This window comes from Larimichthys crocea, chromosome III (assembly GCF_000972845.2).
Source record: "Larimichthys crocea isolate SSNF chromosome III, L_crocea_2.0, whole genome shotgun sequence".
Lineage (NCBI taxonomy): Eukaryota > Metazoa > Chordata > Actinopteri > Sciaenidae > Larimichthys > Larimichthys crocea.
The window spans coordinates 37,479,849-37,503,312 of NC_040013.1; the positions used below are offsets into that span (position 1 = coordinate 37,479,849).

Below are 23,464 nucleotides of genomic sequence, written 5' to 3' on the forward strand. Positions count from 1 at the left end.
CATTACAAGGATTCAAGTCAAGTCTACTGTATTGTCAACATTGTCATATGTACAGGACATAGAGACAATTGAAATTTCGTTTCCCTCATATCCCTGGTGCAAAACAAGCAGTAAGCATGATATAAATATATGCAAGTGTAAAGATATATATATAAACTAATAATAATAATATAAAAATATATAAACTGTGTAAACAGTGTGACTATAGCAAATATAAAAAGATGTAAACAGCTCTATTAGCCATCTGTTAACGTTCAGCTCCTCTCTGAAAGAAGTAACACTCTTTATCTTAATGTCTCTTTGGTATGGGGGTGTTTCAAATGCAGTCTGACCGTGTTCGTGACCTTTTCACGTTTTTTCTATGTGTGACATCAACGCAGCACGACAACACCCTCTCCCCAGTGCTAAACCACATACTCAAAGCTCATTGGTCAATGCAGACGTCAATCAAACGCTGGCTCGCTGCGTTCCAGTAATCCTGTCTGGATTCATTGGGAATGGTCGGACTCTAGGACAGGGGCAGGACTTTCTGAGAACCTGGATTATATATACATATATATATACACATATAGACTTATTTAACCGAAACAAGACTGAAGAGGATTTCTTGCTTCATCAGAGGTAATTTTGAACTCATAATAACTTTCAACGTTAGTTCGTAGAGCAAAAAACAGTAAGGATAGCGAGCAACAACAGTGGCCCAGTCTGCGCGCGTGTGTGTATATGTGTGTGTGTGTGCGCGCGGTGCTGCTGGGTAGTGGCTAGTAAAATTAAAACGACATTTAATTAAGCTTTTTCAATTTATGTACACTGTCTCACTCGACATATCGACGTTGTTGAACACGAGTCGTACATTTCTGAAGTGTTACCACCGTCCGTCCGTTGTTTGTCATAATGATGTTCCCATCGTGCTGCCTAGTTGCTAATGCTAATAACGCAGACCGTCCTGGGATGGTGCAGTTTGGGGAATCTGCTGTATTAGCCTGGAGCAGCGGAGAATAAAAATAAAGATATAAAAAAATAGTAGTTATTTCATGTTAACATATAGAAGGTGTTATGTGAACGGATACATTATTATTATTATTATTTTTATTTTGCTATAGTTGGGGACCCCAAGCTGTGATGTAACTCTGACCGTGTGATTCCACCAGCATGGCTTGTTTTTAATCTTTTATGGTATTTTCTAATGATTTTGATTACCTAGATAATGTGCTACAGTACGGATTATGCAACAAAGGCGGTTGGTCTACTCTCTGCAAACATAGTGTGTCTTCAAAAAAAAAAAAAAAAAACTGTGATACTATCAGTTTTATTTGTTTTAGATGTAGATGCATTAAAATGAGTTCCCTTCTCTGTAGTTGGTGCTCATAAAGGTGTAAGAGAATAAAAATAAAGAAATAAAAAAATATATAGTAGTTATTTCATGTCAACATATAGAAGGTGTTAAGTGAACGGATACATTATTATTATTTTTATTTTGCTATAGTTGGGGACCCCAAGCTGTGATGTGACTCTGACCGTGTGATTTCACCAGCATGGCTTGTTTTTAATCTTTTATGGTATTTTCTAATGATTTTGATTACCTAGATAATGTGCTACACTACGGATTATGCAACCAAGGCGGTTGGTCTACTCTCTGCAAACATAGTGTGTCTTCAAAAAAACAACAAAAAAACTGTGATACTATCAGTTTTATTTGTTTTAGATGTAGATGCATTAAAATGAGTTCCCTTCTCTGTAGTTGGTGCTTATAAAGGTGTAAGAGTGTATACTAATTATTACAATATTTTTTAAGAACTGTAAAATCCAGAAATTGTATTGCATTAAGGTGGCTCAGTCATGTCTTTATGTTTTTACAGTGATATTGTCTGCACCTGCGTACGGGAGACGGCTGTAATTTTTGTTTTTTTATTTACATGCATTTGCATTTACGTCCAATGTCAGCCCTGATACTTTTGGCATTCCTGTTCGGGCAGTAAAAGGACAAAAGAGCTGTTTGTGCTGTTCTCATGGAAAAGTCTGCTGCAGTCCTACGTGATGGTGAATAGTAAAAACAGGTGGTTATATATTTTTAAATACTGTTATCGTAGTATGAGTCATTATGAGAGACACTGCATATTAGTCATCATAACAAACTTGATGAATATAAGGCGCCTCCTTGTACCTGGCAGGACAATAGCTTCCCTGTCTGCTTGTGTTTTTTTAATCACCCGTCACTCGCTGTGTTTGGGTTAAAAAAAGATCAGGCTAGTTTGTCTCTTGTGGGAGTTGGGGTTGGACTGGCATGTTTTTCACTCTCCGACTATGTGAACGTAAACTAGTCATTCAGAAGAAAACATCTAAAGCAACTTGTATGTTGTTTTCTATTTTACTCACTTCTGGTTGCTTTCAGGATTCACATTCAAAGTACTAATAGGGAAAGGGAAGGAAGGAAGTGAAGGTTGGTTGAGGTCCAAGAGCTACACACACAGGACTGAATGTCCCTTCACCAGTGAGGTCAGAGCGCCGACATTTCACACAGATGCACTCATCTGTTAACCCGTGTGCTTTCTTTTTCTTTTTTCTTACTCTCTCTCACTAGCATCCGGTCTTCCTCCCGTCCGGTTCTAAGGTCAAACATAATTAGCAGCAACTTAAGCTCATGTTTCAAAAAGTCACCACACTTATGTAGCATACTAGAGGCACTGTGTTCTTATTTCTTTGGTTCTGGTGGTCATTGTTTGACAGCGTAATGATAGCTTTGCCCAGTGTAGGCTGAGAACAGGCACACAAGTTTTGTCAGGGTTTGGCTTTTAAATGTCGCCATCCCACACACTTTTAGTAAAGAAAATACAAAGATACAATTGGAGGTTCTGACCTTTGTTTTTTTATGTAATTATAACATAAAAGTCCTTTTAAGATTTCTGTCTGTGTGTACAAATGGATAACTATGGATAAAATGCTTACTTACTACACGGAAAACACTACAGCTCGGGTAGTTAATGTAATTTATGGAGTGATGAAACTTTGAAGGGTGTTGTAGTGTTTTCCATGAGTAGTTCTTTTCTCTCCAAGCAGTGGTAGTTTGGAGTAATTTTGGCTTTGGCTCCAAGTCATTTTTATTTTTGTCCTGGTTTTGGTTTTAGTGGGAAAACATTCAACTACATACTTCGTCTTTTAGACACTTGTGCTGAAACAGTCGGTAGATCACAATAAGTGGATCGGCTTGATATATATAAATAAATAACCCTTTTGTCATCACTAACACATAATTTATCATTTAAAAATAAAAAAAATGCTGGCTACAGCTTGTCAGATAAAATAAATTAGAAATCACTTGGGATATGGAAACCTGTGATTTTCATATCTCATGACATTTTACACTTAATTTTTAACTAAAATAGATAACTGATAACTAATAATTAATTAATGGTTATATTAATTAATTCCTGGGCAACGTTAGGTGAGACACACAATTAGTATTGTGTGAACCACTCCAGTCAGCACTCACACACACACACACAATGCAGTCCACTCTGAAGAGAAGAGGTAAACTCCAAATCACAATGTTGTTTTTGAATTGAGTCTTCCCTTTCTAAAATCAGACCGTTGCATACATACAAACAAGGTTTATGCTTATCTTTTGAATAACAACAAGGTCCTTGTGGTTTTCGTAGTTTGTGGTCATATTTATTACCGCTGCAAAGACAAGGACCAGAGCCCAGCAGAGACGTATTGATTTGTGTGTCGTGTGCATTTGTGGCTATCAGTTTCTGGGTTAGATTTCCCAGAATCCACAGCCATTTTTCCCTCTTCCCATCAGTACACTATGTTTTTTTTTTTCTTTCTTTTTTTTTTCCAGGCGCAGAGGGTCATGGGATACATTGGATGTTGTGAAACGTTTCAGCCTGGTGTTGAAGTAGGAAAAATAATCCTTTAGGATCCAGGAGCAATAAAAAAAAATATATAGGAGCTCTTTTTATGTGGGGACCCACTAACCCTGCAACAGGCTCGGAAACATTTTTGGTGCAGACACACGTGTGTGAAACTTTGTCTCCACACAGCTGTATTTATGTTGCGCCATCCCTCTGAATTCCACCTGAACGTGATGCCAGCAGTACACTAGAAGCCTTTTATAAATCCTGGAAAGACAAATTTAGATTAACAAAAGCACAAGTGTCAAGGTCTTGTTAACCATGTAACTAAAAAAATCATGCTAGTGACTGTTGAGTGTTTTTTGGCTTCAGAAGTAGCTGCTGGTTGTAGACAAACAACTAGATAGATATGGCCTTAAAGATCATACGCTTCATGTTTGAACTGGACCAGATGTGAAACCACTTAAGGACCCAGAGGTGAAAGCGCATCCAACATGGGAAATTCCTCTCTTACTCCCACTGCTGCAAAATTCCTTTAAGGAAGGAAGATGCGATTATCAAGATGTTCAGTATAGATTCCTTTTAGACCCGACAACTGTGTTTTACTTTTGCATTCTGTCTTTCACTGTAGATAAAAATGAAACCAAACTAAGTAATAAAGTAAGCACACCACCCTTTCCCACAATGTGCGCTTTCTCTTCCATGGAATCGGTATGTATTTATGTTATCGCCTCATTGGCAGTGGTCATATGGGCTGCGTGTCTTCCGCACCTTGTTTTGCTCCATTCATTGTGACAGAACAAACATTGAACTGGATTGTTTACAATGGGGGGGCAAAAAAAAAAAAAGGATCTGAGAGCGATGTTGTGTTTTATTCTCCAGTCATTAATGCATGCTGATAAGTTATACAACCAGATGTAGAAAAAAATTATTTATTTATTTATTTCAAAAGGTGTGCACTGGTCACAATAGAATATTAAATAAGCGTTTTGGTAGCTTGTTTTCAAGAAGTAAAGCGCTGCTTGAGGCCTGTCCCAACCTGTCGCAGGGAAAACCAGGAGAACTGTGCTGCAGCGTTATGATTGCAACACCTCCTTTCCATCCATCATGGTGACTTTGTCTTTCTGTTTGTAGAGAGAGCAACAGTCATATAATATATTAAGTCTTGATCTTGTACTCCACACCTAGGTGTTTTTGCGTACCTAGTCCCTTTGTGTCCGTATTATTGCGTACATTGTTAGTTTGGCAGTGGTACTAATATGGTTGTAAATCCATCCTTGCACAATAGTTGCATTGCATTTAGTAGACAGTCACAAGTTCCTAAGTTCCAAGGTGATATTTTTAAATTGCTTGTTTTGTCACACAGCCCAACAGCTTTTCAGTTTTTTTGTCACATAAGGCAAAGAAAGGCAACAATTTATCACAGCTGAGAGGACGGAACCATTTAAAGTTTGCCATTTTTGCAAGAAAACCCCTCGACTTGAACGATTACTCTGTTATGTGAATAGCTGCTGATTAATGGATTATTTGTTTGCAAAAGCTTAAGTGAACAGTGTGGTCTGCCACTTGTTTATGATAAACTCGGTAGGAGTACAAAAAGTATAAGTGTGTAGACGTGTTGAACAGCCAGCCACAGCCTGTGAGCAAGCTGTGTCCGTTTTTGGCTAAAGGTAGGTTGACAGTTGAAATGAATAGCTTTCAGTAAGTACACAATGTGGTATCCTGTACTGGTGGATAAACATCTCACTGGAAACAATAGTTCAAGTAGTTCAGCTGTACCTTCATTGTTTCAAGCTGCTGTTCAAATATGTATGATGGTCTGTCATGCATGTACTGTAGTAAAAATAAAGGCTCATCTACACGGTTATGGTTTATTTTGCAGAGTCTGCAAAGCAAACTATTCATGCGGTGTGCTTTTACTTTTGCTCATTTGACTGCATCTGGTTGAAATAATACCTCAACAATAATGATTCTGAAAGTAGTATTTGAATATGCTGGAACACGTAAGGCAAAGTATAGCAACTAATACACACAGAGACACATGAGGCGTCATCTATGAGTTCTTTGTTCTGCACGCACAGCTGTCAGCCATCTTTGTCCCCATCCTTACTGTCCATTCAAAACAGTAGTAGTAGGAGACGTTGGAGCAGTTTGGCTGGTCCAGTCCAGTGCACGATCTTAAACCGGTTTGTTTTTGTGTAATCTAACTCAACCAGAAATAATTTTGCATAACGACCCAACAAATTAAAAAGAAGCGAGAAGCCGCGATGCCAAGACTTTACTGGGCGGTCTCTACAATATCCTCAGCACTCTGCAGCACGTGGGGTTAGCAGAGTACACATCTTAGCTGGAAAGGTGATGCTGTAGAGTTAGTGGTGTCTTCATGGCGAGTCGCTAACTAGTTTGTAAGTAACGTGACAGAAAACCTTTTTAAATGGCTCCTATTTGCCCCATTAAAGTTACTGCATAGTGCTGTTAATACAAACTCAACACTTCTTGTATCTGTTTCAAATGAAAAAAAAACCCTTTTTATTTTGAAACACTGGCAGGAATGTGTTATGGAAAACTTATCCACTTACTTTGTGTCTCTCACTGCAACTGCAACTGAGTGTCAGGTGCCACTTAGTGGTATTACTGCTCCGTCTTAATGTCAAACCCTACCCTCAATCCAGCCCTACTATATGAGCAACAAAACCAAGCCTTAAATGTTAAAAGAGAAACTGCACAAGTTAAGAAGAGGGCAGGTGAACTGGGTAAGCAAGAAGGGCGAGTCTTCTAAACGGCCTTCTCTGACTGAAGGCTGCTGCCTGAGATGTGTTGTTTTTTTTGTTTTGTTTTTTTTATTGCGTTGATATCGGAATTTCCTGGCAGTTGTGCTTCTGGCTTTGGACTGCATCCATGTAACAAACACAGTTGGCAGGAAATCATTGCAGAAATTTGGGATGGTGGAACAGATTGCAACACCTCTGCAGAACCTGGCAGTGGCAAGAGCGAACCAGTGTAACCTTGTGACATTTCACAAAATAACTGCGTGCCAGAATATTCTGTAAATAAGAACATAATGTTGATGTAAATCTAACATTCAGTTTTGCAGCAGCCACCTTCAGCCCAACATCTCCTTCATAGTCAGGGAGTTTTATTTAAACAATACATTACATACAGTATACAAGATTTCTCAGTTCACTGACAAATTCCTACTTTCTCAGCTTGAATTTGGTTGGATTTCCCTGATGCTTTTTTTTTTTTTTTTTGTCATGTTTGTGTTTTAGCCAATCTCCATTGTATTCCTTGTACATTTACCATTTACTCTCTTCTGCAGTCTTTTCCCACAGGGCACCCACTATCTGCGTCTTGCCTCTCAGGATGTCAAGTATGGTGCTGCTGTAGTGTAGAGGACAACCATCTTAGGATCTACAGACAGGGAATCGACCGGTTGGTCACCATGCCTCACCTAAGTATCAGCCCCAGCTGCAGCTCCATCTGGCTCATCTGTCTTCTCCTGACTATACACGCTCATGCCAAAGATGGTAAGAACTAAAGTCAAAATTTTACCCTCAACGTTATAATAAATCAATAACCTCATGTGCATTGAACATTACACATGATATGAATATTAAATACATTAAAGGGTTGCTCTTCTAAACTATGTTAAAACTTTAATTGAGGCTGAATACCTATTCTTTTTCTTCTTTTTTTTTTCCCCTCCAGCCCTTACTGTACCCCAGGTGAGGCTGTCAGCCGACTGGGATACACAGCAACTAACCATATCCTGGCAGGGAGGAGCAGCCACAACTTTTGACCTCATGATCCTAAGAACCGAACTCAATGAAACTGTCTTCTACGTAAGAGCATTTGTTTTTGGATTTGTTCTCGTGCTTCTCTTATTGTACACTTATATTACAAATTGGTTAAACTTTGATGTGAATGGAGCTATAGCTCTACTGATAGATTTCAATGCAGGCATTGATATATTAAACATTGATGTTTCTGATAATGATTTATTGGTCGATTTTCATTTCCTTTACACAACCCAAAACACCTCTGATGACTGCCTGTGACTGTCATCAACAACAATCATTTAGCAGCCTCATGTCCTCACTGTGTTTTCTTTGTCTTACTTGTAGGAGACGGTGAATGTGCCATTGAATCAGGCAAGTGGGCAGCACCAGTGGACTTGGACCTCAGTTGAACCTCTGGAGTGTACCTCACTGTCAATCAAAATCCGCTCAAGAGATGGGCAAACAACAAGTGAATGGAGCAACACTCAGATACTTCAAGGTCAGAAATTCAATAGTTACATCCATATATATTGTAGGACACCAAATGCTGCTTTGCCTGACCTGTTACATAATGCAATAATTCATTCATTGGGAGCAAAGGTGTTTTTTCTCTCTGGTATCTAAATATTTATCTATTTATATCTCTCTCCACATTTTAAACATTCAATTTTCTCCCTCACTCCATCTTTTCAGGGAACGATCTTCCCAGCAAAGAGAAATTCCAGTTTTACCCCCAGGACAGAATTGTACCTGTGGGGACCAACACCACCTTCTGTTGCATTGTGGAAGAGGGGAAGGTCTTTGGGAGCATCCTTTTAGGCCACACGGTCATAAACACAAGACGACTGAGTAGGCGAAGCTATGCTGCTACAATAGTTAATCAGGGACCATCCAGCAGAACAGGAACCAACGTCATCTGTTACGACGACCCGAAGACAAAACTGACTGGAGCAGTGGTGTTTGTTGGATGTAAGATAATTTACTGAATGGATAAGAACTGAAGTGTGTAAAAATGAACAATGTAAAAAGGTCACTGAACTGGCCAGTATAAGATGCAACTTACTCGTTAGGGGAGATTTTTCAAAAGCTTGTTTTGTAAAACAATGTAACATTGTATGTAATATTTCTACATGTATATAGTTTAGCAAGTAAGTGCTTAAGTGCTATGTTTCCTTTCGCAGATCCACCACTGCCTACTGATTTTGTGTGTGAGACTCAGGATTTAACCTCAGCCGTGTGCCAGTGGAATGAAGGACGAGACTCACACTTGTATGGCAAACGACAAACATACTACTCAGTAAACAAGAGGTACTACATTCATAGACATACACACAACTAATTACATTTAAAAAATGGGTAAAACGGGCGGCTGTAACCTGACCTGAAACGTAAAACTGTGCAGGAAGCTGTAGGGTCTGGGTTGGGTAACACAACTATACTGTATACACTTAATCTTTCACAAAAGGCAGACTCCAGAGTCTAAATACATGAAGTAGGACACAACACATCTTTGCTTTGGCTGTTATTTCTTAACAGTTCACAATCAGAAAAAGCACTTAACAGTAGTGTAATTTTTAACATTCATGCTAAAATCACACATTTGGCATCACAAAATCCTATGGTTGGTCTGTGTCGCTCTCAAACCACAAAGATTCAATTGAAACCTGGCCAGCTTTTTCAGGCAGTCTTGGTATTGTTATGCAGTCCACACCAGCACTACACTAACTACTGCCAGTGAAATACCAAAACAGAATGCTTTAAAATGAGTTGAAACAAACTGAGGCATCAGATTTTGTCACCGCTGGTAACACATTACAGAAAAAGCCTTCCTAATTATGCAATATGTATTCTGTGTCTGACTCGCAACTAAATTGCATAGCATAAATGATCTGGGACAGAGGTGGCAATGATGGAATGATGTGTTTTTATTTTTATTTATTTATTTTTGGACAGATTCAGGACATTTCATGAACTTATATATATCCCTGCATTATTTATGATTGTTCCCCCTGCCTTTCCGTGAAAAGTTGTTTCTGCCCAGAAAAAAAAATCAACCAAGAGAGAGGCTGACAAGAAATGCGAAGCACTTTGTCTAAGTAACCACTTGCTGCTTCTGTGTGTCCATTTAACATTGATGTTGGTTGGCTGTGCGCCAGACCTTTTACAGGAATTGCCTGGAGGCTGGCCAGAGGATAAGTGACATTAAGAATGTATTTGGGCCTATGTGTGCATCTGTAGGTTAGATTGAGCATCTGAAGTAATTATTTATTTATTGTATTTTATTGTAGTTTAATTTGGTTGTTTTGATTTTAACACTTTTTTTTGCGGTGGGGGGCAGTCCGCAACAGAAACGGAGAGAGATTTCTTTTAACCGGTGGGATGGTAACTGGACACTGGTGGCTGTGAACCATCTCGGCCAGTACACCCTCACTGACTTCGCGGAATTAGGTCACAGAGGTAAGTGGATCACCCTGAACTTATCAAAATCAATGGACAAACACACCATTGATTTGTATGCGCATATTATCTCTTTAGTACACTGACCTGTACCATGTTGTTTCACCTTCACAGTGCACCCAGTAGCACCAGCTAACCTGACCTCAGTTAACCGTGCCTGGAATGCCACTGTGGCATGGCAGTGGAAGTTTGACAGCTATTCTTCCCTGGCTCTTGACTGCCAGGTGGAGCTCACCTCTAATGGGCAAAAAACAAAGGTGAGTTGTCTGTGTGTGTTTCAGAGGACGACCACTTTTGGTCCATCTTAAATCATGTCTGTTTGTATATATACAGTTTTATGCTGGTCGGACAATATCACTTATTCTTCTACCACATTTCCATTACGATGTACTAATGGCATCACATTACTTTCAACAAATGCAAGCTAGTTTCTGCATGCTCTTTCCATTTGTGTGCATCAATGTACAAAACCGTAATGTATTCTAATGTGTCCAGCGTACCTTCTCTGGTGTGGGTCTGCGGTCTGTGGTTCTATCGGACCTGCATCCTGATGAGGATTACAGTGTACAAGTCCGCTGCGGTGCCCAGGAGAATTTCTGGAAGTGGGGAAACTGGAGCAAACCATTTTCCTTCAAAACTAGCACTACTGGTAAGGGCTTTCTTAGATTTCATGGTGATGGATCAGTTGTGACATGACCTACGTATTGAGTCAGTGCATGTCTACAAGTGGTCTTACATGGTTACGTAAGAAAGGAAATGCTAAGAATTCTTTGTCAAACTATTTCCAAGACTGATCGGTTATGAACTTTCAAGCTATTTTTAGTTGTGACCTTTTTATTATTATTATTTTTCCCCCATTTGTATTCATTTATTTATTTATTTTGGCTACTTTCAGTTCCTGATGCTCCTGATGTGTGGGTGTGGATGAATAGAGACAATACTGGCCAGGTCCTTTGGAAGGTAATTGCTTTTTTGTCTTTGAATTGCATTCTCTTCGATTTAGATTGTAGATTTAGAATTGACAATTGTGAATATTTGAAATTGTAAGTAAAGAGTGATTTTAAAATCTATCTTTTTTTTCCCTTTTTTTTTACTTGGATTACTTCTAGCTTCTGACTCACAGACAGAACCACGGTCAGATCACAGCGTATGAAGTTACTTTCTGGAGCCCCGGCGAAACTCTACAGCACACAGATGTCTTTTCGCCGGATACTTCTGTTGCTCCAATAAACCTCACAAAGATTGCTGCCTTCGAGAGTGGCAAGGTCATTGCAACCGTCATTGCAAAGAACAATGCTGGGGCGTCTCAACCTGCAAATATACCTCTGCGCTTGACAGGTGTGTGGAAATAAAGGCAAAGAGACTAAAGCAGCAGTCAGTTCTAAAATAAAATAGACAGTAGACAGTTTCTACATTGCTGCATGTATTTTTTTTTTCTTTCCAGATGTGGAACCCTTAACTGCATCCAGGGCAGTTTATGTGGATGGAGGTTTCCCTCTGTTTTGGCAGAGTGATGTCAACGCCACCTGTGGTTATGTGGTGGAATGGCATGATGCCTCTTGCATGTCGGACTGCCCCGTGGAGTGGATCAAGGTGGCAGCTGGAAACACTAATGTCTCTGTTGAGTCAGGTATGCCAGCCTTATTGCCCCCTTTTTATACAGAGGATTGTTTTTAGCATATTTCAAATAAAATGCATGTCTTGAGTCAGTACAAGCTAAAAACTTCACCATATGCAATAATTACACCCATATATATTGTAGGGCATTAAATACTGCTTTGCCTGGTGAACTTGATATTCACCTTCCCACATATTCAAACATAACTTTGATCTTTAGTATCTATTTATTTGAAATTATACTGTATAATACATAATAATTTCTTTCTTTGTCATCAGCCAACTTCCAGCCGGGCGTGAGGTACACCTTTTCTCTGTACAGCTGCTCCATGGAGCCCCCAGAGCTGCTGCAGCGCTGGCAGGGATACATGCAGGAACTGAGTAAGATAGCACTGCATTTAGAAAGCTTATCTGTTTAGGAGAAACAAATTACTTCAGAAGTCACACAATGCATTTTTATTACTGACTCTGTGATCTTTCTATAATGACTTACACTCTTCTCTTCTCATGTGTCTTTCATAGTCCCTTCCAGTCTTGCCCTTCTACCAACCCGTCAACAGGGCTCTAATATTCTCCTCACCTGGGGAGAAATCCCGCTGGTCAACAGAAGAGGCTTTATCTTGGGCTTCAATGTTTACATGAGCAATGGCTCGCAGTTCACACTTCTGGGTAAATGTCATGATGTAATTTGCCACTGCTTTAGATAGTTAGAGTGTTCAAAAAAGAGATTGAACAGTTGATGCTGTTATAACATTTGTCATGTTGTCAAAGTGCATCTTGAATGCTGTTAAACTTCAGCTTCTTTCTCCTTCTTTTCTTTGCCTCCTATGTCTCTCCCTTTTTGTTTTTTTCTCAGCCAACCTATCAGACCGAGGAGCCAGGAACTACACAGTAAAAGGTTTACCTGAGGGCTCCTATAAATTTACTGTCAAGGCCTACACCGTAGCAGGCGAGGGCACAGGCGCCCCTGCCTCCATAACGCTGGAGCCATACAGTATGTGAATGTATTATGTACTATTATTTGACATTACAAAAGATGTTCATATAAATATGTGATTATAGTTACAGTTAACATGGTTTAAATTTAAAGTGATTTTATTACTCAAAAATTATTTGCTACTTGCTTTAAGTCAGTATTTTTAATATTACTACTGTTTTGTCCTGGAAGCTGATTGGCTGATCCTGGAAATCTTGACATCTCTGGGAATCACGGCCTTATTCCTGGTCATTGTCACCTTCATTTGCTACAAGAAAAGGAAATGGTGAGACTGTCTCTCTCCTTTTTGTGTGCGTTCTATTATTTTAATTTCTTCAGACTTTTGATGATAATATATGTTAAATGGGACATTTTGCTTTGTCACCAGGGTGAAAAAGGCGTTCTATCCAGACATACCTGAGCCCAAGCTGCCTGGTGATTGGTCCAGAACACAGGTACAGTATCAGGCTAACCCAATCTGACTAAATTTATTGTGTGCTAATTCTATATAGTTAGTTACAACTGACCATTTCCAGTTACCATATCCCTGATAAGATGTTTACACTGACTCTGTATGTCCTACAGGGGCCATTGGATGTGAAGCCATCTTCTCACAGTGTGGTCCATATTGTAGAAAGGCCTGAGTTGGATTCTAGTAAAGAAATGCTTGTTGTCATACCTGAAGAAGACGAAGACGAAGAAGGGCAGGGGATAGGAGACGAGCCAGTTGACACAGATGAGCCAGCGTCATTACGTTACTACAACCAAGTCGTAGATGAGCGGCCCATAAGACCACGTTTCCCAGACTCATCTGCTTCTTCTGCATCTTCTTTGGATTCAGCACGCACCGATGTGACGTACACAGGGATTCAGACCTCAGGGTCTTCTTTGGTCTGGCTGGATTCACAGGGCTCCTCTGAGGATCAACAACCTCAGGCTGAGCTGTCCGTTAACTGTGGAGGTGGAGGAGGGGGTTACCGGCCCCAGATGCAACCTAGAGCACCAAGTGAAGACATGGGTCTAGCTTCACCTGAGCCTTTCTTAGAGCCCCAGGCTGCCATTGCTGGGGGCTACAAACCCCAGAGCTCCTGGCATTTTGACTCCCCAGTGGAGGCTGGGGAAAGTGCTGGCCGGGCACCCTCTCTTGGATCCCCGACCTCTGTTGCTTCCACCGAGTTCCTCCTTCCAGGAGGAGAGGAACATGCAGAGGAGAAACAGCAGCTGTCATCGTCGGCAGCAACCTGGTTCACTAACCTGTTGTCATCAACAAAACCGTGATATCATCTCTCTCACTATAGGCAGCCAGGCCAGGGGGGTTAACATAAAACTTTCAGATTCATTGCTGTTACCAGTGTCATGCTTAAAAGATTTCTTCATACCTCTTAATTTCCACCATATTTTTTGCACCCCCTGGCAACCTGGTGGCTGTTATGTCCTCTCATTGCCTTTTCTGTGACTCCCTGTAATGGGCATTTGGCAGTGGCATATCCTGTGTTTCAGTTGAGTGTATCCAGTTTTTAACTTGCATTTGGGATGGTTTTATTTTTTGTGATGTGAACTTTACTACACTACAGAAGAAAACAGAAAGCAAGAATGACTGCTCATGAAAAAATAATGGACATTTTTGGAGAAACACTACACAATAACAGCTTCAACAGAAAGTAGCTACGTAGACTTACTGCCCATGTCTTCTGCTGATGAGCTACTGAATGGGAATGGGGGAAAAAAGCGTTTGGCTGTAAAAATCAATACAAACGTAGCTTCCAACTTTACAGACGTGATCTATTTTTTTTTTTTAAATGACTGAACATTGAGATGTTAATTGAAAGATGAGAATGAGAACAGTCATTTTACACAGTTACAGGAGTGGTGCTTTCTTTTATGGTCTGGAATTGTGTCATTGATGAGCCCAGTGGATATACACTGATATAAGCTAGAACATACATTTTTGTCTTATTTTATGTTATGAAATGCATTTCACAGTCAGGCCAGTGTCCTTTTTTAATCTTATTCTGCATTGTGCTCAACCGGATGATATTGATACTCTGGTACTGGTATTGAACAAAATTATGAGAATCAACTTGAGAGGGTAATTACAAGTTAAATTGCCTTGATAAATGTAATGCTTCCAGTAATTTGCACCATGTCACCTTTCACACATCGCCTTTCTTCTAAATGTTACGTATAAAGAGAAGAAACCTTACACTAATACAGTAGGGAATTGAACAGATATGTATTGTACAGACATAAATCAAATTTATAATATTGGGCTACATCAAAATTGCCATAGTGTTACTCTCAGCCCTGTCAGCATATATTGTGTGGAAATGAAGAATTAGTTTTCTTTGTTTGCTTTATTTTCAGACCCAAAGGGAAGGCTGATTTGAGAAGTTCTTTTTTAGGGCGATATAAGTCTACAGTACATTTAAGGTTGTTTTTTTTCATTGCAAATGTTTCCTGAAGCCTCCTTGTAAATTTTGTGATTTTAAGAAGTTCATCTAGCTTTTAGTGACAAAAGATGTGTGGAAACAACCTTGTGAATATTGATCCCTTGACAGCACTGTGGCATCTCTGTAATGGTGTCAAACAAAGGCCACTAATCGCCCAAGTACAGGACTCCATTTGCGCCTCACTCGTGTGTACTTGTGTAGTGGTTGTTGAGGATTCACCGCTGTTTAGGCTTCCCAAAAGCATCATTATGTAACTGTTATCCAAGATGTTTATTGTAATGTATGCAGCCATGCACCGGCTTGCCGGTTTGGCAGCTTGTGGTCTATTGTTTCTCAGTGCCTCCAGCCAACAAGCTTTAAGTAAAACTACTGTGACATGAATGATGACTTAGATTAACCATAAAAGGTGGCATCAGTGACGAACTGATAACCGGCAGGCAGTCCACTTTGACTACTGAGACAAATGTATCCCTTCTTTCTCTTCTCTGCCTTGTATCAATGGAAAATGAATGAAAGAATTTGTTTAAAGCAGTCAACCCATCCAGATTAATTGTGTGGGATCAGTGATCACTTCAAGGCAGTGGTTAAGGGTGGAAATAGTATTTAAACATGGCTGCAGATTGCTTTCCTTTGAAGCCTACTTCTTCAGACAAGCAGGGCTTTGCAGACTAACTTATGAACGCTATGTGTTGCATGCTTTTATGTTGATTTGGATCAACAAAATGGCACTTTTTTTTTCTTTTTTTTTCTCAAAATCTTTGTTTTTATACTAACTGTACATAATTAAAATGTTCTTTTATTTGTTTCCTAATTACAAAGTCTATGTATGTTGTTTTACATTGGAATTGATATTCTCTATACTGCAACAGGCAGAATAGATGTTAACTAACCAGCTTTCTTGAGAGAATAAAGGCAACTGTTTGTGTTGATTACACTATATATATATATATATATATATATATATATATATATATATATAAAAATACATTTTTAAATGTGTCTAAAAAATAATGTAAACTGAGTATAATTGTCATCCTGTTTTATAATAGTTTAGCCTGCTCTGCATTCCTATCTTATCACAGCAGGGTCGCTTTGCCAGACATATTGTAAGTAGGGCCAGAGCTCTCACCATGCAGACTTATAAATGGCAACCGCTGACATGCAAGCTTCCATTCAACACATTACTTTTTCTCAATTGTCCATCGACATTTTAATTGGAGCCTATATTTATTCTGCACAAATATATGGCTTTGTGGTTTATACAGCAGGGTACACTTGCTGCCTTACACATCTCCATCTCTGGCCCTAGATGTTTTTGCATAATCAATGCATGCTGTATAAACTATTACTACAAAACAGTGGCTTGTTAATCCTTTAAACTCCATGTTTATGTTACCCTGTGGCTTTAAAACAGCTAACACTGACTAATGTTGTGCATGACAACAGAACTGAAGTTTTGTGCAGCAGGAAAAGGTTTTCATTTCTGAAAATGCTTTAAATTTCATGATATTTTGCAGAATATTTTACTATTGATTAAATGAAGATATAGTGTTTCTGAGTGAATAAATAAATGTTTACACTAATAACACAACCTGAAATGTTAAATCGTGTAAAGGCAATAAAGTTATTTGTCTGGCCACTTGTCAGTTTGTCAGTGTTGTTTACTGTTTTCTACGTGTCTAATCGTTTCCCCACGTAGATGTAAATAACTGTCTGTTGCTCAACACCACTGACATGGTGATGATTTTATTATTAAGTCCAATCAATAGAAGTTATTTTACTCTTTCAGCGGGGCCTGCTGGCTCCCGGGAAACCTCGTTAATGTGTCACCATGGCAACAGATTATTATTATTATAGGGACTATTTTTCAGCCGTTAGCGCGCTAGAAGTCAAACCGTTATCCAGTGACACGGATAAACTAATGTCTGAGGCAGTGCACTGTCTGAGTTGAAGTTAAAAGAAAGAAGATGACGGACGTGTTGTGCAAGTGGCTGAACGAGAAGCTCCAGCTGTCAAAAGTTATTGGTAAAGTGTGAATGAAGTCACTGTAACGTGACAGCCTGTCAAACTGATTATCTTAATTATGCTAACGATAGCACGGTGTTCTAGCTAGTTAGTTACATTAGCTGTAACTACCTTCAAGTCAAATCATTTGTCATTTATTTATTTGTTTATTTATTTATTTATTTATTTATATGGCCCAGTATCCAAAATCACAATTTACCACAAGAGGTCAGTCTTACAGTCTGTCCAGCACATCACAGCCTCCATTCATGGAAAAACCATAGACATATATACATAGACATATATACATAGACATATATACATACATAGACATATATACATAGACATATATACATACATAGACATATATACATAGACATCTACCTACATAGACCTATATACCTACCTAGACATTATATACATTAGACCTATATACATAGACATATATACAACATATGAACATACTATACATTTTACATAGACATATATACATAAGACATATATACATATAGACATATATAATAGACATATACAAGAGGCCGCATTGGCGCTGAATCGTACGTCGCCGCCATTATGGTGTGGCAGATCTGCCCGTAAACTAATAAAAGGAAATGGACTGAACTTCATAAGCGCCTTTCTACAAAGTCTTTAAGTTAAGCTCTTATACACCCCTTCACACACACACTAATATATCTGGGAACAAAACAGGCACCAAAAACAACGTATGTAACTTTTAAAGTGATGATTATAATGTTTACTCCTTATGTAAGACCAAACCAACGTATGTATTTTCTAATGCTGAGTGTTTACAGCTCTAATGGTGTAACACTGTTACTGTGATGATAAATATGAAAATATTTAACATTAATCTGTGTCTATAATAACCACATCCTGAAAGTAGATGTGACATGAGGGTTTTCTGAAAACGAGAGTAACACTTACATTTAACGGATTTTGATTAATCGTTTTTATATTCACATGATGAAACAGTACACACACACACACACACACATATATATATGTGTGTGTGTGTGTGTGTGTGTGTGTGTGTGTGTGTGTGTGTGTGTATATATATATACTATATGTATGTATATATGTTCACGTGTAATGTTTTTGGTGCCTATCTGTTACACACATTAGTAGCTGTAAACACTCAGCATTAGAAAAATACATACGTTGGTTTGGTGCTTACATAAGGAGTAAACATTTATAATCATCACTTTAAAAGTTACATACGTTGTTTTTGGTGCCTGTTTGTTTCCCAGATATATTAGTATATTAGTTTATTAGTGTGTGTGTGAATGGGTGTATAAGAGACATTAACTTAAAGAAGTTTGTAGAAAGGCGCTTTATGGAGTTCAGTCCATTTCCTTTTATTAGTTTACGGGCAGATCTGCCTTATCCAATATGGCGGCGACGTCGACGTACGATTCAGCACTCAATGCGGCGTCTATGTATATATGTCTATGGGAAAAACTCCCCCTACTTGGACACAAAAGGCAAAGCTCATGTGAATTTACAAAACTAACAATGTAAGCTATTTTAAAAGGTGTATTTCAAAGTTGATGGATAAACAGTGATTAACTTATCAACACAGGTAATGAATATTAATTGTTAGGATAGTATAGGATAGGTTATTTTAAAATTAAAAATGTATTTTTGGAAAAACCATCATAGCCAGGTTAGTGTAAACTATTTACATACTTACTTATAGCACTTTAGTGGTTAGCCAGTTTTTTAAAGCTATGAATAACATAACATAATGGCCACATATTGTAAAGTTCATTTTCATCCATGATTGCATGTTCATCTTCACAGAGCCACAGACTATTGCCCAGGATTTCTCCAGTGGTTACCTAATCGGAGAGGTCCTGCATAAATATGAGCTGCAGAACGATTTCAGTTTGTTTCTGAAGAAAGAGTAAGTTGGCCTCTCTTCTTTAATTTTACTCTTCATCCATGCCAATTTGCTTTTTGTTGCTGGAAAAAAAATCGACTGTTGCTTAATTCTCAATGATTAAAGTTAATCAAACCTTTCTTCATAGCACCTCCATTGCCAAAGTGAACAATTTTTCCCGACTTGAACCTACTCTCCGGTTATTGGGGATCCCGTTCAACATAAACACAGCCCAGGAACTGATGCAGGAGAAGCCCGGTGTTGCCACAAGCCTTCTTTACCAACTACATGTCTCACTTGAAAAAAAGATGATAGCAAAAATCAGCAGGACAATGATGGAAGTCATGCAGCCTGCAGCCATTGCTTCCCTGCACAAAAAAGAGCATGAGCTCTTCCGTCATGTAAGGGGTGCTGCATAGATCTATGTGTAGTCTGCTTCCTCTGTCTTTAAATATTTTTTTATGTTTAAAGTTCACATTATTAACATAACATCAATATCTACAGAAACATGTTAACAAGCAGTAAACTCTCTTTTTATATTACCACAGGGTTTGGAACATGATAGAAAGATACTAGCGCAGATAATGTCTAGCCAATGCCAGTCATTGAACAGATGGCCTGTGATCCCTCCCATCCAGAAAAAGAAAAATATTGAGACGGTATGGAAAGTAAATTACAACATTGTAATGTTTTCCCCTGCAGTTATTTAATAAGATCAAAATTCACAGCCAGATTTTAAGGCAGTCTTCAGTTTCCATCTTTCTTTCCATCTTTATAAAGTTGTCTTTTTACATATATTTTTCAGTTTTATTCTCAGTCTGACACACAGTAACCACTCTTTGCGGTATTTTGATGAACATTACTATAATTAATTTTCCAGTACTGTGTGATAAACCTACATGAACCCCCGCTGCTTGATTACAGGGTAACTGCAGGAAATCTGAATCATTCTTGATTGCCTCACTCTTCCAAGATTCTCTATATTTTTTCTCCAGGAATGTACTGACTTCCACCAGGACAGAGACTGCCTCGTGGTGGATAGCCTGCCTCCCCCTCCCCGTCCACCTACTCTGGAGAAGCCCATGGCGTCTACCCCCACCATCACTCAGCTGGAGTCACTCGGTACATGAGGATTCATTTGATTTCTCTGTCCCTCTCCACTGTTTGTATCTGTTCTTTCTTGTCTTTAACTTTTATCTGTGTAATTTCTCTCTCTGTCTCTGTCTCTGTCTAGAATATTCATAGAGTGCTACTGCCCAGACAAGATGAAGAACAAGAGTCAATACCTCTTTCACTTAGTTAATATGAAAGATGTCGCTTCAGCTATTCTGAAGTATTTTTATTACTTTATGTTCAAAATGTTTGCTGAAATGTATTGTTTACTTCAGCATGGAATAAAAAGATTAAAATATATAGATAAGGTAATCACTGTTGTTATCTATCTTTTCTTTTTACTGAAGACAAAACATTTTTTTGATGATTTTATTGATCTAAGGTAGGTACAGGTGTCACAACAAATATAAATACTATACTTATACTATACTTATTGATGATAATCAAGGTGAGGGTTACATTCTGGCAGCAGCCATGAGAGAATGTAACTCCTGTTAATATTCCCACCTTCCAGTGCTTCAGTCTGCCAAAATCCTGACTGTCTAATCGGTGAGCAGTAGAGTAGTGATTATTATTGTGCTGTTTGTTAGTTGTGATGGAGATATTCACTGTAAATATAAATATCAGATGAATAAGCACCTCCTTGCCAGATGGGTGGGATACAGTTTTTAGAGTATGTGTAGTATGTATTTGTCTGTAAATGTGTATCTGTATTAATGCAAATTTAGATGGTTAACAGCAAGCCATATGTTCAGATAGCATTGTCAAGTCAAGTCAGGTTTATGTGTAGATTTCTACCCATCCCTTTAAAATGCTGCTGGCAATGTTTTGGTCTGTATTGTTTAAACCTAATCCATCAGACAGATGGTTCTCATCTGTATGTTTTATCAGTCTGTACAACACCCAACATCTCATGTATTTTTTGTTAATCCCGGAACCATGGTAGACAAAACAGCCTTCTGCAGGCAGTGTACCATGCTCTTCCTGTGCTGGCAATTGTTTGGAGACCAGTTTGATAATGTGGTGGTGAGGACTGAAACAAAAGGACTTGGCCTCACCATTAAACCCACACACATCACCAGGGAACTGCAACGTCAGGTATGAGGATGACACTAGCGTGCAGAGATGTCTGTAATTAATACCGCTTTCTCTTCCTTTATTTATGCTAATTATTTCTCATGAAACTTCCTGTAAGACACTCATCAATACACAAAAAATAAAGATCTTGAGTCAATCAATAACTGATCTTTAGCTTTAACAATTCAAAATTGAGTTGATTGGATCTTGAGGTGACAGCTTTCAGGTCCACGGAGAGGGTCCTCCCGTCTCTAATGAACTGAGGTGGAGGTGAGACAAATTTGATCAGTTTCAGTTGGCCAGTCACCTTCTCCGGGTCCCAAGCGATCAGTCTGAGATCCCAATTCTGACACCACGTTTGTAGCTGAAATTTACTGTGAGACACTCACCAATACACAAAAATAAAGATTTGAGAAAGAGTCAATTAATTGGTCCTTAAAGGTTTTGTTGTTTTTAATATTGCAAGAGGAACAGTTCTACAAATGCACAAGACCGTCTGCAGAAAATGTTCAGAGTGGGGCAGTCCCACGCTGATTCTCATACACTTATAGGAATATTCTTCCCTTATATTTTCACCAAACTGCCACAATGAAATGTATCAGATGCTATCTCACCTCTAACAAGCCCTTACTGAACTGTGAAAGTCAAGGTCAGTTCCATACTGTACATGAGACACCTGTTGCTACATCCAAGGACAGAAAAGGTGAAAGTACTGTATGGCTATAGGAAAGAACACTCAAGCATATAATACAAATTTTCCATTACACTTATTTCCTAGGTTCAAGTCTTCAGCTTTGTCCCTTAGCAGGATCCACAAATCCATCCGGTCCCTCCAGCCTTCCGACTCACCCAGTGGGTGGAGCACATCCTGCACAGTGGAGGTGAAACTCATTTAAGGCCGACTAAGACTTACTGTTGGAACAAGGATAGCATGGATAAACATGCACTTAGCCTTTCCAACATTATGCCTCTTGATGTTCTGTTTAATTGATATTTATATTTATTAATGAACTAGAAACAGTTAGTTTAGCAGTTGGCAACCCTAATGACCAAGTGTTTCCAGGTGTCATTAGTATAGTATTAAAATAAAAGGGAATGTTTGGAACATAAAGGAGGATTATAATACGGCAATTATGAATGTTGACCTCCTCACCTCATGATACTGGTTATAGTCTCTAATATTGTGAAAACATCAACCTGTTACCTAATTTTTATTTCAGTTATTTTGCCCTGTTGCTATCTTTAATTATTTAGTAATTATGTGTTTTTTCCGTTATTACCATGTTACATAAATTTCAGTATATTACTATAGGTGATCACCTGGCTGTTATTTGTAATTACGTGGTATTCTTACCTCTGTAAACCCACTATTCCAACAGTCCAGTAGGTGGCAGAGATGTACCTACAAGCTGGATAAATTTTCATGCTTTCATGCTTTGTATTTGTTTGCTTTGGTCACAGCAGCACCTCTTAACCGTTAAAGAAGGGGACCTCAGTATTTGTCTTTCATTAACACTGTTCATTCTTAAGCTGCTATCATATAAATCCCCTGATATTACTGATTACTGTTACTGTTTTAAAGCCAGTTTATATCACTGCTCAAAAGTCTGGATATGTATAGAAATCAGATTTATTCATTCAAGCAAAATCATCTCACCATACTGTATATACACAGTTTATGCAAACCAGTCATCAAAAGTAGCAGGTGGCCTTAAATCAAATGTATTTGCACATTTGATTAAGGGCATATAAGACATGCAAATTTTACATTTCTAAAAGTACATAGGTATTAGCATGAAGTAAAATCATTATGCAGAATGGGCAATTTCAGAATAATATATCATATTACTGAATTTTAATTAAAGATTCGCTAATTTTAATTGCTTTGTAAAATGCTGAGTAGTTTGTGAATTTCCCGAAAAACCAATAGCAGAATCTTAATCATAATTAAAGTAATCAAATGAAGGCAGAGCAGTAAAAAGAACAATACTTGTCTCTTAATTGTAGAAAGTAAGTAAGTAATGTATAAGTGCCTCATATTGTAGTCAAGTACTCAGTGTTTCCTCATCTGTTCTCTTGTTTCCTCGTCTGTTCTCTTGTTTCCTGCAGCACTAAGAGCTTCAGTCTTACTTGGTCGTCTCCTTTAAACCTGTGAATCTCTGTGATCTAGTGGTGAAATCTAAGAACAGCACGTTGATGTCACAGGCCAAATGTCAACTAGAATAAAAGATATGCTGTGT

The 23,464-nt window shown here is 38.5% G+C and overlaps 2 protein-coding genes across 2 annotated transcripts; both read left to right on the forward strand.

Moving 5' to 3' along the window:
• The first annotated feature begins 455 nt into the window (after window positions 1-455).
• Window positions 456-15,136, forward strand: lifra (LIF receptor subunit alpha a). Its single transcript, XM_010733187.3, has 18 exons — window positions 456-621; window positions 7,174-7,381; window positions 7,563-7,696; window positions 7,979-8,132; window positions 8,327-8,602; window positions 8,815-8,941; window positions 9,972-10,090; window positions 10,205-10,347; window positions 10,586-10,739; window positions 10,986-11,050; window positions 11,200-11,428; window positions 11,535-11,720; window positions 11,987-12,088; window positions 12,230-12,376; window positions 12,564-12,701; window positions 12,876-12,969; window positions 13,072-13,138; window positions 13,269-15,136. Exons 2-18 carry the CDS (start codon window positions 7,297-7,299, stop codon window positions 13,959-13,961), a joined length of 2,913 nt encoding a protein of 970 aa, XP_010731489.2. The 5' UTR covers window positions 456-621; window positions 7,174-7,296; the 3' UTR covers window positions 13,962-15,136.
• A 1,843-nt stretch (window positions 15,137-16,979) lies between these two features.
• Window positions 16,980-20,457, forward strand: LOC104920812 (sperm flagellar protein 2). The gene is made up of 6 exons (XM_027278119.1): window positions 16,980-17,158; window positions 18,956-19,058; window positions 19,183-19,435; window positions 19,583-19,693; window positions 20,030-20,156; window positions 20,269-20,457. Exons 1-6 carry the CDS (start codon window positions 17,101-17,103, stop codon window positions 20,277-20,279), a joined length of 663 nt encoding a protein of 220 aa, XP_027133920.1. The 5' UTR covers window positions 16,980-17,100; the 3' UTR covers window positions 20,280-20,457.
• Window positions 20,458-23,464: the final 3,007 nt, after the last annotated feature.